The 18,548-nt window shown below is 39.3% G+C and overlaps 1 protein-coding gene across 3 annotated transcripts in view; it reads left to right on the top strand.

Annotated features, from left to right (window-relative positions):
* Positions 1 to 18,548, top strand: part of MAN1A1 (mannosidase alpha class 1A member 1) — a 181,927-nt gene that overhangs the window by 127,479 nt on the left and 35,900 nt on the right. For all 3 annotated transcript variants that reach the window (XM_081250807.1, XM_081250806.1, XM_081250808.1), the window contains 2 exons: positions 7,281 to 7,404; positions 9,888 to 9,981. In XM_081250807.1, coding sequence (XP_081106933.1) covers positions 7,281 to 7,404; positions 9,888 to 9,981 — 218 coding nt within the window. The remainder of the gene's footprint in view (positions 1 to 7,280; positions 7,405 to 9,887; positions 9,982 to 18,548) is intronic.

The following is an 18,548-nucleotide window of genomic DNA, read 5'->3' as shown; positions in this document are numbered from 1 at the left end:
ACGCAGCTTAAAAGAATGCCCTAGTTATTAGCCCTGATTACCTGTATATCATCTGTTTTCTTGAACTTTCTTGCTGATTCATCATTGGGAATTTGAATAGCATTTAGCTATATTTTCTCACTACAGGTTCCTTAATTTAGCATTTGTTTCACTGATCTTGCCTTAAAAACAATTTATTGCCCACCCTGAAGTATAATGATAACTAATTTATTAATCATTAGGGAATGTCTAATGCCCTAGACTTTGGGATTACACAGGTGCATAAAGCAGAATCTGGGTCCCTGAGGATCTTAGAATCTAGTAGAAAGGAGAAATCCTGGCCATTCTGGTTGTGGAAAGAGACTACTGTATACCATTTGGTAAATTAAAAGCCTGGGATCTGTACTGATTTCATTTATCTTGATCTGTAGATGAGCCATAGACCCATAGAATGAAAGGCAGAAAAAGAGATGAATAAACATAGCCAAATCTGACTGTAGTCTTGGATCTTAAGTAATGTTTTGGAATGATGTTATGTGTTAAACTCTTACAATAGTGGAATAATTGTATCTAAAAGGAAGGGAAGTTCTGGCAAACTATTATTGGTGAATTACCATTTGGAAGATGGACTATACTATGCTTCTGTTCCCTCCTGAGGTTTATTCGAAAAGTGAATATAGATCCTTGTCTGTAACTTCCACCTCTCCAGTTTTAAAGGACTTAATGTGATTTCAACAAATGGATCTGAGCTATCCCAGGAGTTCTAGAGGCTACCAAATGTGGTGAGATACAATAGGCCCACGTTGTAAAGAGAAATAACTGTAAATAGTGGACATTTATGCCTCCAATACACATTCCGAAATCCATCCATTATCGGTTTAGACAATTCAACTAACATCTTCCAGCTGGAATCAATGTAGGCATTTTTATTAAGAAATGAGTTAGCTTTATAAAAGGTCCAGACATACCACTAAATTGTTTACAGTGGGAAAAAAAAAACTTAAAAAATAAATTAGCTTCAGTGTCCATTAATAGGGGTATGTTTAAGTAAATTAGAGTATATCCATTCAGTCAGATACTATGCACTCAACAACAACGATGATGTACATTGATTGACATGGGAAATGTCCGTGAAAAATGTAATGTATATTTAAAACAACAGGTAGAGTATGATTTTTTTTAAGTGCGATAAATTAAATGTATGTGCATGCCCACACATCCTAAGGGCACTGAAATGCTTTCCCACCAATACTGCCTTTTGGTGGTGGTCTCTGACCTAGTGATAGAATATCCCAGTTTGCCCAATAACTAGGCAGAAACTACATTCAACTTATTTTCAGTCTGTTGAAAGTGGTTTGGTTAGCAAGGAGGTCTTACCCAAAGGGCAGCTGGAAAACAGAATTTTAGCATCTTTGAACCTTAGGAGCAGGTTAGTTATGGAATTAGAGAGGATTTATCATCTCAGTCTTTGTAGCCCCCAGCCTATCCTCCAATCAATCCAAGATAGTCAAATATAAGGACAGCAGTATTGACTGTGAGACTAAACTAAAATAATAAATATTCAGTTTCGATTCTGTCTAAAATAAATACCTACAAAGTGGGACAAGATATGGATAATTTTAAAAAATTATTTGGGCCATTGCTTAAAAAACTTAAGTATGAAAATTCTTTGGAGATACAAACCACATGCTGCTGTTCAGAAGCAGTAAGTATTGGATTATGAATTAATTCAGTCAAGTGGCTACCCTTTATTAGCCAGCTTTCCCTGATAGGATAGCCCTCAGGAGACTAGTGCTCCCCAGTCAAAATTTCTGTGCATGAGCTACAGTAGAATCTTGACTAGTCTTAGAATGCCAGTCCCTGGATTGTTGGTCCAAGTCTTAATGAGGTCTTAGACTACAAACTTGAAAGATTGGCGCTGTGCAAGCCTTTGCAGGAAGGAAGCATTTGTAATAAGTGAAGCTGAAATTGCTTAATCTCAAAATCAATTAGCTTTGGGGATACATTTAAATGAAACAATCATCATGAACTTTCCAATTATTTTTTTCCTAATCTATGCTAAAATCCAAAAGGAATATTATTGGATTATCTGCTCTTTTGAATTAAATATCCCTGTGTGCCCTGTCATTTGCAAACATAAGTAAACATATACCATGCTATATAGAATGTGGGAAATTTTTTTCTTCCAAAACTTGTTAACTCCGTAGCCGCAAGGAATAAGCTGTATTTTGGACTATGAACTTGAAAGGAGTTTGTTTACTGATCAGCTAATCAGAAATTATTCAGACAAGAATCCTCAAGAAATTTCTTTATTGGTCCATTTCCCATTTCGCAGAGAAGAGCAAGCAGCAAGGAAGAGTAAATTGAAAGTCTGTAGCTAATCAAGACTTTAGAACTATTTAATGTTTTGCTTACATATTCATCTGGCAACTTTTTAGAATTGTTTCAGTTCTGTAAATTCTTTATTTGTTGCATTTGATTTTATTACGTAAATAAATGTACTTGTTAATATTCCAAATTGTATCTGGGTAGTAACTATAGCATATAACTTCAGGTACCTAGATTTAAGATTATTCTGAAGGCGTATACCATCCATCCAGAGCAATCCTCCAGCTACTTGATTCATTACAAGCTCTGGCAAAAGAGCAGCTCTCCCACAGGATTCAAACGTGTGTAGAATAGCATCATTAGTACGGTACTTCCTTCCTCTGGAGCTATTAACCATTCCCAGGAGAGAGAAGAGAAAACACATAACACCCATTGCTTATCAGAGTTACAAGTTCAGTAAATAATTATACCTTCTTGCTTGTGAGTGCAGTAGAATGAGGAAGTATATTATGGCTGCTGCTAAACCACATTCAAATTACAGTCTCTAGAGCAACAACACAGTAATCCACATTTTCAAAAGAATCATAGCAACTCAATTTTTTTTTTTTTTTTTTTTTTTCTGTACGCGGGCCTCTCACTGTTGTGGCCTCTCCCGTTGCAGAGCACAGGCTCCGCAGCCATGGCTCATGGGCCCAGCCGCTCCGCGGCATGTGGGATCCTCCCGGACCGGGGCACGAGCCCACGTCCCCTGCATCAGCAGGCGGACTCTCAACCACTGCGCCACCAGGGAGGCCCGCAACTCAATTTTTTAAAAGACATGTTTCTAATTGCAATTGCCATAATCAGTTATTTTCTGATGTGATGTTTTATTTTCAAAGAATTATTACCTGTGTAGAATACTGAAATTTTAAATTAAATTAAAAGTTGAGACACATGTATTAAATAATACTCCAATTTAAAATGGAAGAACTGGAGCTTGGAGGAAACCTAAATAAGTTGAAATTAGAATGATAGCAAAGTTTGAAGTTCTATTCCAGGATACTTTGAACCAAACACTTGACAGCTCCCCAGTCATGTTAATTGCCTTTTTGTGTCTGTATATATTTCCATATGCCGAGTCATCATTTTGGCTTAAAATGCAGTCATTATAACAATATTGGCAATATTTGGCTTAAAATGCAGTCATTGTAACAATATTGGCTATATATATATATATTTTTTTATATATATATATATATATTTTTTTTTTTTTTTTTTTTTTTTTTTTTTGCGGTACGCGGGCCTCTCACTGTTGTGGCCTCTCCCGTTGCGGAGCACAGGCTCCGGACGCGCAGGCTCAGCGGCCATGGCTCACGGGCCCAGCCACTCCGCGGCATGTGGGATCTTCCTGGACCGGGGCACGAACCCACGTCCCCTCCATCGGCAGGCGGACTCTCAATCACTGCGCCACCAGGGAAGCCCAATATTGGCAGTATTTAAATGTTCTTCCCTTTCATGCCTGCCTTATGGAACATACAGTTTCTGAACACAAACTGTTATTTTATCTTTAAAATATTTTTCTAAAATATTATTAGTGCTTGTAAAATAAAGATAGAGAACATGATTGCCTTTAAAATACTATGATAGCAGAACTAAAGTTAAAGACATTTAAAATCCCCTATTCTCTCAAATTAAATTCATTTTGAGCCAGAGGTCTAGAAAGCTTAGCCTTTGGTGTCGTGGGATGCCCAGGGCACCCTGACTCCCAGACCAAGGGAGCAGAATCTTTCTTGACTCATTTCCCTTTATCACAGACTCACCATATTCATGTCAAATGCCCACTGTCCATATATATTATTTTATATATGCTGTATTTAAAATGGATACACTGCTGTATTTAAAATGGATAACTAACAGGAACCTACTGTATAGCACAGGGAACTCTGCTCAATATTATGTAACAATCTAAATGGGAAAAGAATTTGAAAAACAATAGATGCATGTATATGTATAACTGAATCACTGTGCTGTACACCTGAAACTAACACAACACTGTTAATCAACTATACTGCAATATAAAACAAAAAGTTTAAAACAATTAAAAAATAAAAATACCAAAAAAAAGAAATTAGAGCCATACAAATATATAGATTTTTCAGTAGACTCATAGAATTTAGAGACAAAAAAGATCTTAGAAATTGTTCTGTGAGTGACCAAAACTTGGTTCTGACTCACTACACATTTGCTGTGCAAGCAGGCAGCCACTTCCCCAGCACACAGGTATTTCAGCTGTGATGGCCCATGGCATGTGCCTCATGCTTTTCAAAGGCCAATCTCCATGTCTTTGCAGCTTTGCCTAAGAAAAGGCAAATGACCTTATTTAATATCTAGATATAATGATGCCCTATCTGATTTCTTGAAACCCTTCCCTGATTTACATTTAAGAGCCAGTGTAACCATTGATCTTATCATTTTACTGAAACACATTAATTTTGTAGATTGGAAGAATGGCAACCAAAGCTATACTTTCATATAAACATATATGTATTCGAAACCCAGCTTCCTTTCTGTTCACGTGATATATCCTTTGCTAGTGCTTTTAATGTTTTGCTCCCTATATAATTAGTGATACAGTGCTGTTTTCCTTCTGATATGAATGTGTGCAAAGACAAAGAGATTATATATATATATATATATATATATATATATATATATATATATATATATGAATCTTTTTAAATCTTTTTTTTAACATTGAAATTTTTTCAGTATATCTCTGATTTTCTCTTGATTAACCACATTAATAGCAGAGAACAAATGCCTGCATACAAAAGTAATTTGAATTTTACTTAGTACATATACAGCTTAAGTTTCACATCTGAGTGTGCTGCCACAGGCTCTAACACCCTGAACTTGAAAAGAACCAGTCCCTGAAGATCTGGAAACTGGGCTGGGCTCCTTGGCATGCCATCCTCTTCCTTCTCCAGGGTGAAGTCATCATTCCCTCTTGCCCTGATATTGTGGCTTTTATAGTTTTCTGGAACATAGAAATTTGGAGTTTTGCTAAATAGGTTTGTTGACTTTGGTCAGTGATAGAACGGTTGGAATAAAAAAGTAACATGTCATGACGGCAAATTAGTGACCGATTACTGTATGCATTTGCCATACATTAATAAAATTTGAAAGTAGCTGTTCATCCTATTTGGATGATTGGATATTTCTTTTATCTAAGCCAAGGATGAAAATAAAAACTGACTCTCAGTCCCAGAAGTTAATAAATGTAAGGCATTTTCTAAAATAAATGAATATGTGGTTTTCAGATCTCTGTCTTCTATTTCTGTTTATTTTTTATTAGGTTTACTATAAATCCGTGTTTGGGAGCAAAATCTAGATTTTACTCCAAAAAGAAACAGGGAATAAGAGGGTGGCAGCCTACAGTGTCAGATACTAGAGTGTCATCATTGTTTTCCTTTTCATCAGCATCCTCAGCATGCCTGTGGCAGAAGCAGTGACAGAACTGGAAGGGTTTACCCAGGGTTGTGAATGTGTAAAATGAAAAACAAAGGGGATAGGAAACCTAGGGGACACCAAGAGCAGTATGTCAATGGGGCCAACTTAGAAAGAGAGGAAAGTGAGAAATCCACAAGCCTGCAAGGTTTGGCTTCAACTTAACTTTGCAGCCTTCTCTCCTGCCACCTTCCCTTCCCCCCACTCACCAGTCTCAGGAGCTACCTCAGGTTCCTGGCTAGCCCTTCTGCTGTGTGTCTCTCTGTGTCCAGATTCTTCTCTCCATTCTTCCCTCACTACTTGTTATTTACCCTTCAAGAATCTACTCAGGACTCGCCTCGAAGAAGCCTTCTGTGATCCCTTCCATGTTGGATTGCATGTCCTGGCCCTAGGTGCTCAGAACGCTTCACACATTTAACTTGGCACTTACTGTATGTGATTGGAATTATTTACGCTTAGGTCTTTCTTTCCCATTACGCTATAAGGTCCTTAAGAGTGCTTTATTCATTATAAGGGTCCTTGTAACCCAGTGCCCTGCATAGTCCCTGGCAAAGTGTAGGCATGCAGTAAGTGTGAGTCTGAATGAAAACCAAAATGTGGGTTTTCAGCTTTTGGGAAGAGAATTTATTGGTCAGGAGAATCATTGACTTTATTTGAATTATCACCTGTGTTTGACATTTTAAGTAGCTCTCCAGAAATAAACTGTACCCAAGGGTATGACCATGTCTCAAGAGCCACTTTATGTGTATTTGTGTCAGTGTATGTGTAGGACTAACTCTTTTTAAAAAGCATTTCACTAAGATGAGCCACAAGGCAATAATTTTTTAAGCTTATTGCTTTGACCTCTTTTAGATTTGAATCACATAATTTTGTTGAAGTTCTTGAGCGTAGATTAAATAGGTCATGGAATACATGAGTGCCTTAGAAAATAGGTAAAATTGTGTGAAGGGAAACATAAGGAAGGAAGTCTAGTAAATGGGGAGGAAGTTTAAATCAGGGTGGAATGAGTATATAACTAACGAATCTTTGAAATATATCTTATATCCAAGAAAAAGGTTGTATATAATGTGAATGTCTATAAAAGTCCCTGGACTCTCAGACTGAAATTAATTAAAATGTTGAAAGGCTTAATATGGGATATGGAGCATGATAGGGGTGTTTTGGTCTGATTTTGTTTTATATTCTACTTGGAATGGGTATATATCTCTTTATGGCACCTGTACCTTCTAAAATATTTGTTCATCAACAGCAAGCACATAACAACTTCTTTCTGACTTAAGTCAAAAGTGATTTTCAATTTGAAGATAGGAATCACAGCCTGAAACCAGTAGCCAAAGAAAGCAACACTGGATATTTTAAAATATACAGAGCAAACTATTAGCTGAGGTGCCATTATTCAAACGCTGTCTCTTTCACTTCTACTACTTAGAGCTGCGAACAATGGAATCATTCTGACCCATGACTCTTGACTTTCTTCTCTTCTTTAGTGGGATCGGAAGGAACTGGCCCTGGGCCTCGGGAGGCAGCAGCATTTTGGCAGAATTTGGAACTCTGCACTTGGAGTTTATACACTTGAGCTACTTATCAGGAAACCCCATCTTTGCTGATAAGGTGAGCTTCTCCAATAAGCCTCGCACTGCAAAAAAGTACTTGTTGGAAACAATATCCCTCTCGGGGGAGGTTTAGTAATACGGAATGTGGAAAAGAACCACCAATTTTAATGTAGCCCTTTATGAAGTTTTGGTACGTGCAGCATTTCATTTAACCAAACTGTAAACCATTCTTTTCACGGCACCATTCTAACGCAGTGCAAGAGGGCCTCGCTTACATGTCTGATTCTCTACACCTCAAGCAACTAACTTTACGTCTCTGAATTTTTTCCCGTATCTAAAACTATAGTGTTTTGTGGACTGTGTGAACCATATACATGAGGGACTTTTTAAACTCAAAGTGTTTTACAAATGCAAAGTAGCAATTGAATCAGTTCCTAATTTTCTAGAAACCCACCCATCACCCCACCACTCTGCCCTTAGCTTTCACCCCACTTGTCAGCTCCGCTTTACAGCAGAATTCTTTGGAAGACTTGTCTGTGTTTGTTATCTTCTCTTCTTGACTCCCACTCCCTTGAATGCTCTCCCGCCGGGCTTTTCTCCCAGCCACACTAGTGAGGGCTGTGTTGCCAGATCCAGTGGTCATTCTCACCTCTCCCTCTCCCTCCCTCTTCCTCCCCATCTTCCTCTCCCTCCCTCTTTCCCTCCCCATCTGCCTCTCCCTCCCCCTCCCTCCCCCTCTCCCTCCTCATCTTCCTCTCCCTCTCCCTCCCCATCTCCCTCTCCCTCTCTCCCTCCCCCTCTCCCTCTTCCTCCCCCTCTCTCTCTCCCTCCCCATATCCCTCTCCCTCCCCATATCCCTCTCCCTCTCCCCCTCCCTCTCCCTCTCCCTTTCCCACCCCATCTTCCTCTCCTCTCCCTCCCCCTCTCCCTCCCTCTCCCTCTCCTTCTCCCTCTTCCTCTCCCTCTCCCTCCCCTTCCCCCTCCCTCCCCCTCCCCTCCCCCTCCCCTCCCCCTCCCCCTCTCCCTCTCAGCATCAGCACACTTGATCACTTCCTTCTCCATGGGCATTCTCTGCCCCTGGCTTGCCTCCATCTTTGCCAGGTGCTCCTTCTCAGTCTCCCATATTGGATCTTCTTCATCACCCCAACCTCTAAACATTGGAAAACCCCAGGACTCAAACCGGGGCCTCTTCTTTTTACATTCACTCTCTCCATTATTTCATCCAATCTCATGACTTTACATACTGTCTGTAGGCTGTTAACTCCACAATTGTAATTCCAATTCCAACCTGTCCTCTGAACTCCAGGCTCTATAGCTAAGTACCTATTCAGCATTTCCACTGAAAGGTCTATCAGACAACTTCCACTTAAAATGTCTCAGACTCAGCCCCTACACTGGCTTTTACTCTAGTCTTCATTATCTGGGTAAAGATGCCTCAGTTTACCCAATGGCTCAGACCAGAAATCTTGAGGTCATCCTGGTTCCTCTCTTTTTGGTAAACCTCAGATCCAATCCATCAAGAAATCCTTTGTAGGGCTTCCTTGGTGGCGCAGTGGTTGAGAGTCCACCTGCCAATGCAGGGGACATGGGTTCATGCCCCGGTCCAGGAAGATCCCACATGGGGCCCATGAGCCATGGCCGCTGAGCCTGTGTGTCCGGAGCCTGTGCTCCGCGACGGGAGAGGCCACAGCAGTGAGAGGCCCGCGTACCGCAAAAAAAAAAAAAAAAAAGAAATCCTTTGTATCCCGTTACCTGTGCTGCTACCCTAGTCCAGGGATCCATCATCTCTTACCTGGACTGTGCAGTAGCCATCTGAGTACCACTTCCTCCCTTGCCCCCTCAGTCACACTGATCCTGTAAAAACACAAGTTTTCAATGGCTCTGCGTCACACTCAGAATAAGATGAGCCCACATTATGGTCTGTGAGACCTGCAAGATGTGGGCCCTGGCCACCTCTAGGCTCTCCTACATTCTCCCCTTTGCTTCCTCACCTCCACCCTTGGTGGTCTTGCCAAACCCACTCTTTTCTCAGGGCTTTTTTGTACTTGCTCTTCCTTCTGCCCACGTGCTCTTCCTCCATTGCTCTGCATGACTTACTCCTTCCTTCCTTTAAATTTCTGCTGAAACCCTCTCCCAGTAGCCTCCCCAGACCACCCTGACTAACAGAGTACAGCCTCACCACCTCACATCACTCTGTCCCGTTACTCTCTTGTATTTTTTTCATAGCATTTATTACCACCTGATATATTTATTTGTTTGTTAGCTGTCTCACTCCACTGGATGCAAATTCCAAAATGGTAATGACTTTGTTTATCCACTGATACATCCTAGTTTCTTCTATGGTGTCTGGCATATGGTAGACTGTATTCACTTACAGTTATTATTTTTGTAAGCTGGTGGCAACTCTCTTTGCTCTAATTCTGCATCATTTAAACCAACTTTTTTCTTTCTAACATGGAAAAATGTAATCAAGAAAGAGAGAAGAATGGCACCAAACTTGTTTTTCATATTTTCATAGTAACATTCCATTTTCTATTGTAGGTAATGAATATTCGAACAGTACTGAACAACCTGGAAAAACCACAAGGCCTTTATCCTAACTATCTGAATCCCAATAGTGGACAGTGGGCTCAATGTAAGTCAAAAGTTAAGCATTGTTGATACAGATGAACTTATTTGCAAAGCAGAAGTAGAGACACAGGCGTAGAGGATGGAAGTATGGATACCAGGGGTGGGGAGTGAATGGTGGTGTGATGAATTGGGAGTTTGGGATTGACATATATACACTACTATGTATAAAATAGATAACTAATGAGAACCTACTGTATAACACAGGGAACTCTACTCAGTGCTCTGTGATGACCTAAATGAGAAGCAAATCCAAAAGAGAGGGGATATAGGGACTTCCCTGGTAGTTCAGTGGTAAAGAATCCGACTTCCAGTGCAGGGGACCCAGCTTCGATCTCTGGTAGGGGAACTAAGATCCCGCATGGTGTGGGGCAACTAAGCCCATGTGCCGCAACTACTGAGCTCATGTGCCTCAACTAGAGAGCGCAAGTGCTGCAAACTACAGAGCCCATGCACTCTGGAGCCCCTGCGCTACAATTAGAGAGCGAAAACCCGCATACCACAACTAGAGAGAAGCCTGCACACCACAACTGGAGAGAAGCCAGCGTGCCGCAAGGAAAAATTCTGATGCCTCAACAAAGATCCCACGTGCCACAACTAAGACGCGACTCGGCCAAAAAAACATAAATAATTAATTAAATTAAATTAAATTAAAATTAAATGAAAGGGGCTTCCCTGGTGGCGCAGTGGTTGAGAGTCCGCCTGCCAATGCAGGGGACACGGGTTTGTGCCCCGGTCTGGGAAGATCCCACATGCCGCGGAGCGGCTGGGCCCATGAGCCATGGCCGCTGGGCCGGCGTGTCCGGAGGCTGTGCTCCGCAACGGGAGAGGCCACAACAGTGAGAGGCCCGCGTACCGCAAAAAAAAAAAAAAAAAAAAAAAAAAAAATTAAATGAAAGAGAGGATACATATATATGTATAGCTGATTCACTTTGCTGTACAACAGAAACTAACATGTTGTAAAGCAGCTATACTTCAATAATTAATAATAAAAAAAAGTTAAGAAATTGTTTTAGCTCTTTATGATACCCAGCACTGTTCTAGTAACAGAGGGAAGGAACACCAAGAAAAGCACAAATCTTGTTGGAGAATCTTTAGGAAAGGGGAAAGGGAGCATGGTTCCTTTAATAAATAGGCTTCTGTCATAAGACAGACTGTAAATGTTACCAGGGGAACTAGATTGTTTATTTTTCATGCATAACTATGAGCATGATGATCTGTAAGCACATTTAAAGCTGTTAATCAGAAAGGGAATATCTGGTCAGGGTACTGTGGGGATGCTAGCCTATAATAAACTGGTTATATAGATAAGAAAATTGTTCCTTTTTGCTAATGACTAGCAGGGTTTACCCAGACTAGCTAGAGTATTCTATTTCATAACATTTTCTCTTTCTGTTTGGCTACAGGATGGGCGAGGAGCCTGAGCCTTTAAGGGTTGAGAAATTGTAAGAGCAAACAGGGTACTTCAGTCAATTTTAAGCCAGCAGATAAAGGCTTCCTGCCAGGGGAACCAACTTTACCGTAGAAGAAAGTATTGTGCTAGAAGCCCTCACTTCAGATCCTTAGGGACTCTGACCAGGCATAGAAAGATTCAGAGTAGCTGAAAGAAGTGTTCTCAAGCTGATTTGGAAAAACAGTGGTAGATTAAGCAGCACCTGAGAGCAAATGAAAAATCCTAAGTGAGATGTCTAGCTGTGCCGCAGATGTTAGCGACGTCTTGAAATTTTACTCTAATTTGAGTTGTTTTCTTTATATTTAAATATGATATTCCTAGATGATTATGCCTCACTGTTACTTTAGAAGTATTTTTCTTAAAGAATAATGTAGTAGAAAAAATGTGCTAAAATCTATGTCTGTGTTAATAATGTCTATGGAAGGCCCTAGCATTGAGACCACAATACCGTAGTCAAGGTTGCCACTTAACCTAAGTGTGGTCTGCAGATCACTAGATGTCCCTGAAATCTCTCAGGGGAGCTACACAATCAAAGCTTAATATATTTTTATAATAACACTAAGACTTTCTTACTGCCTTTTTTACTGTGCTGACAGTTGCAGTTACATTGCAAAAGCAATAGTGGGCAAAACTGCTGAAGCCATAGTGATAGCCATGGCAGAGACACCAGATAGTACTAACACCAGGCATACCTCAGAAACATTGTGGGTTCAGTTCCAGGCCACTGCAATAAATCAAATATCACAATAAAACTAGTCACACATTCTTTTTTATTTCCCAGTGCATATAAAAGTTATGTTTAAGGGGCTTCCCTGGTGGCACAGTGGTTGAGAGTCCACCTGCCAATGCAGGGGACACGGGTTCATGCCCCGGTCCGGGAAGATCCCACATGGCCACGGAGTGGCTGGGCCTGTGAGCTATGGCCATTGAACCTATGCATCCGGAGCCTGTGCTCTGCAACGGGAGAAGCCACAACAGTGAGAGGCCTGCGTACCACAAAAAAAAAAAAAAAAAAGTTATGTTCACACTATACTGTAGTCCATTAAGTATGCAGTAGTATTATGTCTAAAAAACACTGTATATACTTTAATGTAATAATACTTCATTGCTAAAAAATGCTATCCATCTTCTGAGCCTTCAGTAAATCATAGTAATATCAAAGATCACTGATCACATAGACCATAAAAATATAGTAGTAATGAAAAAGAAATATTGCGAAAATCTTCAAACAGAGACACAAAGTGAGCAAATGGTGTTGGGAAAATGATGCTGATAGACTTGCTCAATGCAAGGTTGTCACAAACTTTCAATTTTTATAAAACGAAGTGTCTGCTCTGCGAAGGGCAATAAAGCAAAGGGCAATAAAATGAGATATACCTGTGGTCATATCCTTCACTGCAGATAACAAATAAAAAGATGCCAGTTTCACTCATGAATGCTCTTAATGAAGCAAAAAATTTACTGATTCTAGTAAATCTTAATCATTGAGTACACATCATTGTAATATACTGTATGATTAAATGGAAAGGACGCTTAAGGTGTTTCTACTGCATGATGAAAAATAGTGGTTGCCTCATAGAAAAGCACTCGTGTGATTGAGTTGCAAGCTGAACTAGCCGCATGTTGTTTCACAAGTCACCATATTTACTTGAAAGAACTACTGAAGACAAACTGGTTATTCACACTTGGGTAACTGATAGACGTGGTCGCAAAAGTGAGCACATTGCTTCAAGGAAAACTGACAGTATCTGTGCCAAAGGTAAAACTTGAGCTTCTAAATGAAAATTAGAATTTTGAAAAACTTGGACATTGCCACCATAAGCTTGATGTCTTTCACCAACACTAAAAGACTCTTCTGCTGAGATTGGTGATGATATTAACAAATATGGTTTTTCAATGTTGTATAATCAAATGTATCAACATCTGGAAGATGTGCATAATTCAGTGAACCAGTATTTTCCAAATGACCAATGCATGCTGCTATAAAATCATGTGTGAGAAAAAGTGCATTCAAAGTGCAAGATGGCCCAATGGATTTTAATGTAATAGTACAAAAAATAATTGATGTGGTTTCTAACTCCACATTGCAACTGTTAAAAAACTTTGACCACTTGTCAAGTTTTGTTGTAGTACCAAAGAAAAATTACCCACAATTATCTGAAAAGACTATCAAAATACTCTTTGCTTTCCAACTGTATAAATGTGTGAGGCTGAATTTTCTTCATATATTTCGGCCAGAACAACATACAGAAGCAGCTTGAATGTAGAGCAGATATGAAAATCCAATTGTCTTCTAGTACAGCAGACATTAAAGAGATTTGCAAAAATGTAAAATGGTATCAGTCTTCCCACTAATTATTTTTGTTTTGTAAAATGTAACATATTCTTATGAAAAATCTATATATTAATATAATGGGTATATTATTACTTTAAATAAATTAATAAAATACTTTAAATTGTTTTAATTTCCAATATGGTAAGTATTGATAGATGTTACATAAACAAGTTATATAGGCTGCTTATTCGTTTTTGAGAATGTAAAAGGGTGCTGGGGCTAAAAAGTGTGAGGGCCACTCTAGTATTTGGGATAAAATAGAACCTGAGTAGCTTTCTGAGTTCAAGATAACTAGATAAGATTCTCTGAAAGGACAAGCGTTTTTAAAGTTCTTCTCACGAAAGATTTCAAAAGTTGAAGAAGAGTCTCTATGATTTACTTTTTTCTTCCTGTGATATAGGATTTAGAGGTCACTATGAAGAGGGACAAAAAGAGTCAGTTGTTCTAGAACATCCCAGCTTCACCTTCTGGGTCACCGATACACTATGTATTTGGCCATGCTTCCTGGTACAAAAGGCCCTTTGTAATTGGATTGTTTATGGGCCAATTCCTGATGGAAAAACAAATAGGGTTCACGAGTCCCCTGTCTCTCTTCCCCCACCCCCATCCTGTGTTCCAGCCACAAGGAAGACACACTTTGTTTTATTCCTTAATCAAGGTCTGCTTGGCCACATCCAGTCTTGGCTTGTGCTGTTTCCTCAGCCCTTTTCCTGCACTTCTGGCTCTACCGAGAACCAGCCCAATCTCCATTTCTTCTAGGTGGCTTTCTTCAAGACACTGCTTGGAAATTGTTAGCACCCACTCCTCTGCCCGCCCCCTTCTTCCTCCTCTGTCCCAACAATTTGGGTACTTTCTTATCACAGTCTTTTCCTAATGATTCATATACGTACCCATCTTCCTATGGATCCAAAACTTTTGAGGACAGTGACTTCGTCATATTTGTTAACTCAGCACATAGTATCTAACAGCTAGTAGGAGCTTACTTGAATTTTGTGAATACTCATGCAGTCCGTATCCAATCTGACTTTTTCTGCCTCTGCTTTTAACAATGGTTCTGTTTTTCCTCTCTGAACAATTTGTCTCCTGCTCCTCAATTGTGGCTGAGAGGCAGCGTCTGGTCCTGGTCAGTGATAATATCTCTTGACTGTTGAGGCCAAATATGGGGCTCCGTGTCTTATAAACAGAACAATTATCACCCTTCTTCAGTTAACATAACAACATTATATGTGTGTGTGTGTATCTATAAAATATGGTGTTACTAGTATCATTGGGGGATTGCTTTGAGGAGAGAAGTTGAGATTCAGATGAAGTCTATACAATTAAGAAGTGAAGATACTGAGTATTTAATCCTTTTTGTCTTGATTCTTTTGCTATTTTTTTTCTCTTTTTAAGTATTAGGAATCCTTTTATGTGACCTAATCCTATTGAAAAGAAAAGAATATATTACCCCTTTTATAAAAGAACATAATATTTGAGTAGCTATTATACACATTATGTTTAGAACATTTGGGAATAAGGATACCATATATGTTCTTTCTAGAAGTAGACAGTCCTTTCCTGCTGATAAAATCAGGCATGTTCTCTCTTATAGCCACTAAGATATTTACACAGGACTTTGTTGCCAACACAAATAGTCATCCAGACATGGGGGAAGCTTAGTGAGTGATATGCTAAATTATCAAAAAGACCTTTTGTTGTTTCTCCTCTATGTTCCTTTATGTTCCTTTATTTTGATTCTTTCCAAATATAAAAATTTTATAGGCAGGAAAATAGAAAATTAACTAGCACTTAGCAACATTAATTAAAACAAATATGTAAACCCTTTTCCTTTTTTAAAAAAATAACCAAATGCCCAAGCTTGCTTCTTCCTTCTTTATAGAATCATAACCCGAGGGAGAAGAAAATGTAGCTGCTTCTGGCTGTTAGTTTTCAACTCTCATTGCTTTAACCCTAAAGGACATGTCTGGATCATGGCCATCATTTCCTATTACTTCATTTAGTCCCCGTTATTTTGACAGTAACTGGACAGTGATTTGCTTTACCACACATCACTTGCATTTGTCTCCTGCAATCATGTTTATAACAACAGGGCTTATTATCGATGAGATAGTACTTAGTCTATTTAGTTTGTAAATGTCAGAGGTTTCTGTGGCGATTTATTTAGGAAATTGTAAAGGTCACTTCAAACTGCTATTTTAAGGATCAGCCTTACAATTATAAAAATACTAATTTTACATTAAAATTAAAACTGTAATTCTGGACTTTCTGCAAAAGAAAATCCATATTTACTTAAAAATATAGCCCTTCTGGGCTTAATAGGTGTAGTCCTTAATAAGACTGACTTAAAAGAATTTTGCTTTGTTCATCAATTTTTTACTGAGTACCTACTATGTGCAAGATGCTTTTTAGGAGCTGATGTGGACTGGGAAACATAATAGGTCTGGTCCCTGCCCTCCTGGATCATAATCTTATGAAGGAGACAAAAAAAATTTCACCACCTTATGAAAGTGCAGGTGTGGTACGCTTGTGCTATCAGAAAGTGTATAATGAGAGAAAGTAGTGGGCATCAGATATGAAATATGAGTAAGGATTACTAAATGAAGGTAGAAGGAATCAGGGAGCACACTTCAGACAGAGAGAACAATGCCTTTAGAATCCCTGAGGTGGGAAGGAGCCTGATGGTTTTGAGAAACCAAAAGAGGGACCATATAGCAAGAGGGCAGAGAGCAGATAGAGCAGGACTGATAATATAGAGAAGATTGAGGTCATACAGGGCCTCCCAGGTCTCCAGAGACCCAGGATTTGACTCTTCATCATTGAAGGCTTCAAGTAAGGGCTGATCTAATTCACATGTTAGAAGGGTTGCTCTGGCATTCATTAATGTGGGAAATAGATTGGAGTGGCACTGCCATCAGAACTTTGTGTGATGATGGAAATGTTCTGTGTCTTCCCTCTTCAGTGCAGTAGCCACAGGCCACATGTATGAGCACTAGTATGGCTGAGGAACTGATTTTTTTTTTAATTTTAATAAGTTTAAATAGCAAGATGCTGTCACGGTGCAGGAGACAGATAATTTACCATTGCAGACTCAGGCAGGGCATAGTGGTAGCTTGGGCCAGAATCATATTAGTGAGGACAGGAAGGAGTAGATGGACTTAAGAGATACATTGCAGGGCTTCCCTGGTGGCACAGTGGTTGAGAGTCCGCCTGCCGAGGCAGGGGATACGGGTTCGTGCCCAGGTCCGGGAAGATCCCACATGCCGCAGAGCGGCTGGGCCCGTGAGCCATGGCCGCTGAGCCTGCGCGTCCGGAGCCTGTGCTCCCCAACGGGAGAGGCCACAACAGTGAGAGGCCCGCGTACCGCAAAAAAAAAAAAAAAAAAAAAAGAGATACATTGGAGGTAAAATTAGTAGAGTTCGGTAACTCATTGAATATGGGGGTGAAGGAGAGAAGAGGTAAAGAATGACTATTTGATGTCTGACTTGTGCAGACTTGGCAGGATGATGGCGCCACTTAGTGAGAAAGGGACCAAGGCTAAGATAAGGTTGAGGAGGAAAAGAGAATACATTCACTTCTAACCTGTGTTCAATTTTAGGTCCCCATGTCCAAGTGGAGTTATCGGGTGGGACTGAGGAGAAAATTGTCTTGACAGTAGTATAAAAACCAATTTACTTTTGTGTAACTAAATCAACTAATAAAGGTTTTATTTTTTTAATAGATACATAAAGTTAGTTTCGAGTTATGAAACTTCAAATGCAAATTTCCCAAATAAGACTACCTTATTAATGCACAAATTCCTTATGAATTCTAGGAATGATATTTCAAAGAGAGTATGTCTCTGTTTTTGTAGGTAAATATGCTCGAAAAGTAACAGTATTAATTCAAGCGGTAGGCAAAAGAATATGTACATTTAGTGTTATATGTTAGAGAGCAAGTGATTCCAAGTTTGAGACCCTGTGTGGGCTGAAGAATTAGTTGGCACCTTCCAATGTTATAATCTCATTTAGCCCCTCTTAAGCCTCAGTTTTCTCACTTTTAATGAGGATTACCTACCTATAAGTCAAAGACTGTGTGTATAGCAATAATATAAATATGTAGTGGATCTAGCATAATAAATGACAGTGGAGGGGGACTGTAGGAATGGAGTACATTGATTCCTCCCTATCTGCAGGGGATTGGTTCCAGGATCCCAGGGATACCAAAATTCATGGATGCTCAAGTCCCTTATGTAAAATGGCACAGTATTTGCATATAACCTATGCATATCCTCCAGATACTTTAAATCATCTCTAGATTATTTATAATACCTAATACAATGTAAATGCTATGTAAATACAGTGTAAATGCCATGTAAATAGTACTTGGCTGTGCATGGCAAGTTGAAGTTTTGCTTTTTGGAACTTCCTTGAATTTTTTTATCATATTTTCAATCCACAGTTGATTGAATCTACTGATGGGGAACCTACAGATATGGAGGGGTGACTATTAAAAAGAAAAACTTCTCCTGCCCTGTCTTCTTTCTTACCGCTCTCAAAGGATTTTGACCTTTTAGATTGATAACACTACAAAACTTATCAAATAATACAAATTATAATACAAGAAGCTGAGGAGCTTCTGGTTATATTGCAAGCCAGTTTTGTTTTTGTTTTTGTTTTTAATTTGATGATACTCATACCTTTGACATAGTTTATTATTGAGAGATAAAGCAATTAAAAATATATTTGAGTATGGTGAAACATTTTAAATTGGTATTTTTACTAAAGAAACAGAGTTAATTAGGGTTAAT

The sequence above is a fragment of the Mesoplodon bidens genome (assembly GCF_964165515.1).
Source record: "Mesoplodon bidens genome assembly, chromosome: 12".
Taxonomy (NCBI): Eukaryota; Metazoa; Chordata; class Mammalia; order Artiodactyla; family Ziphiidae; genus Mesoplodon; species Mesoplodon bidens.
This window is presented reverse-complemented; position numbering and strand designations above follow the sequence as displayed.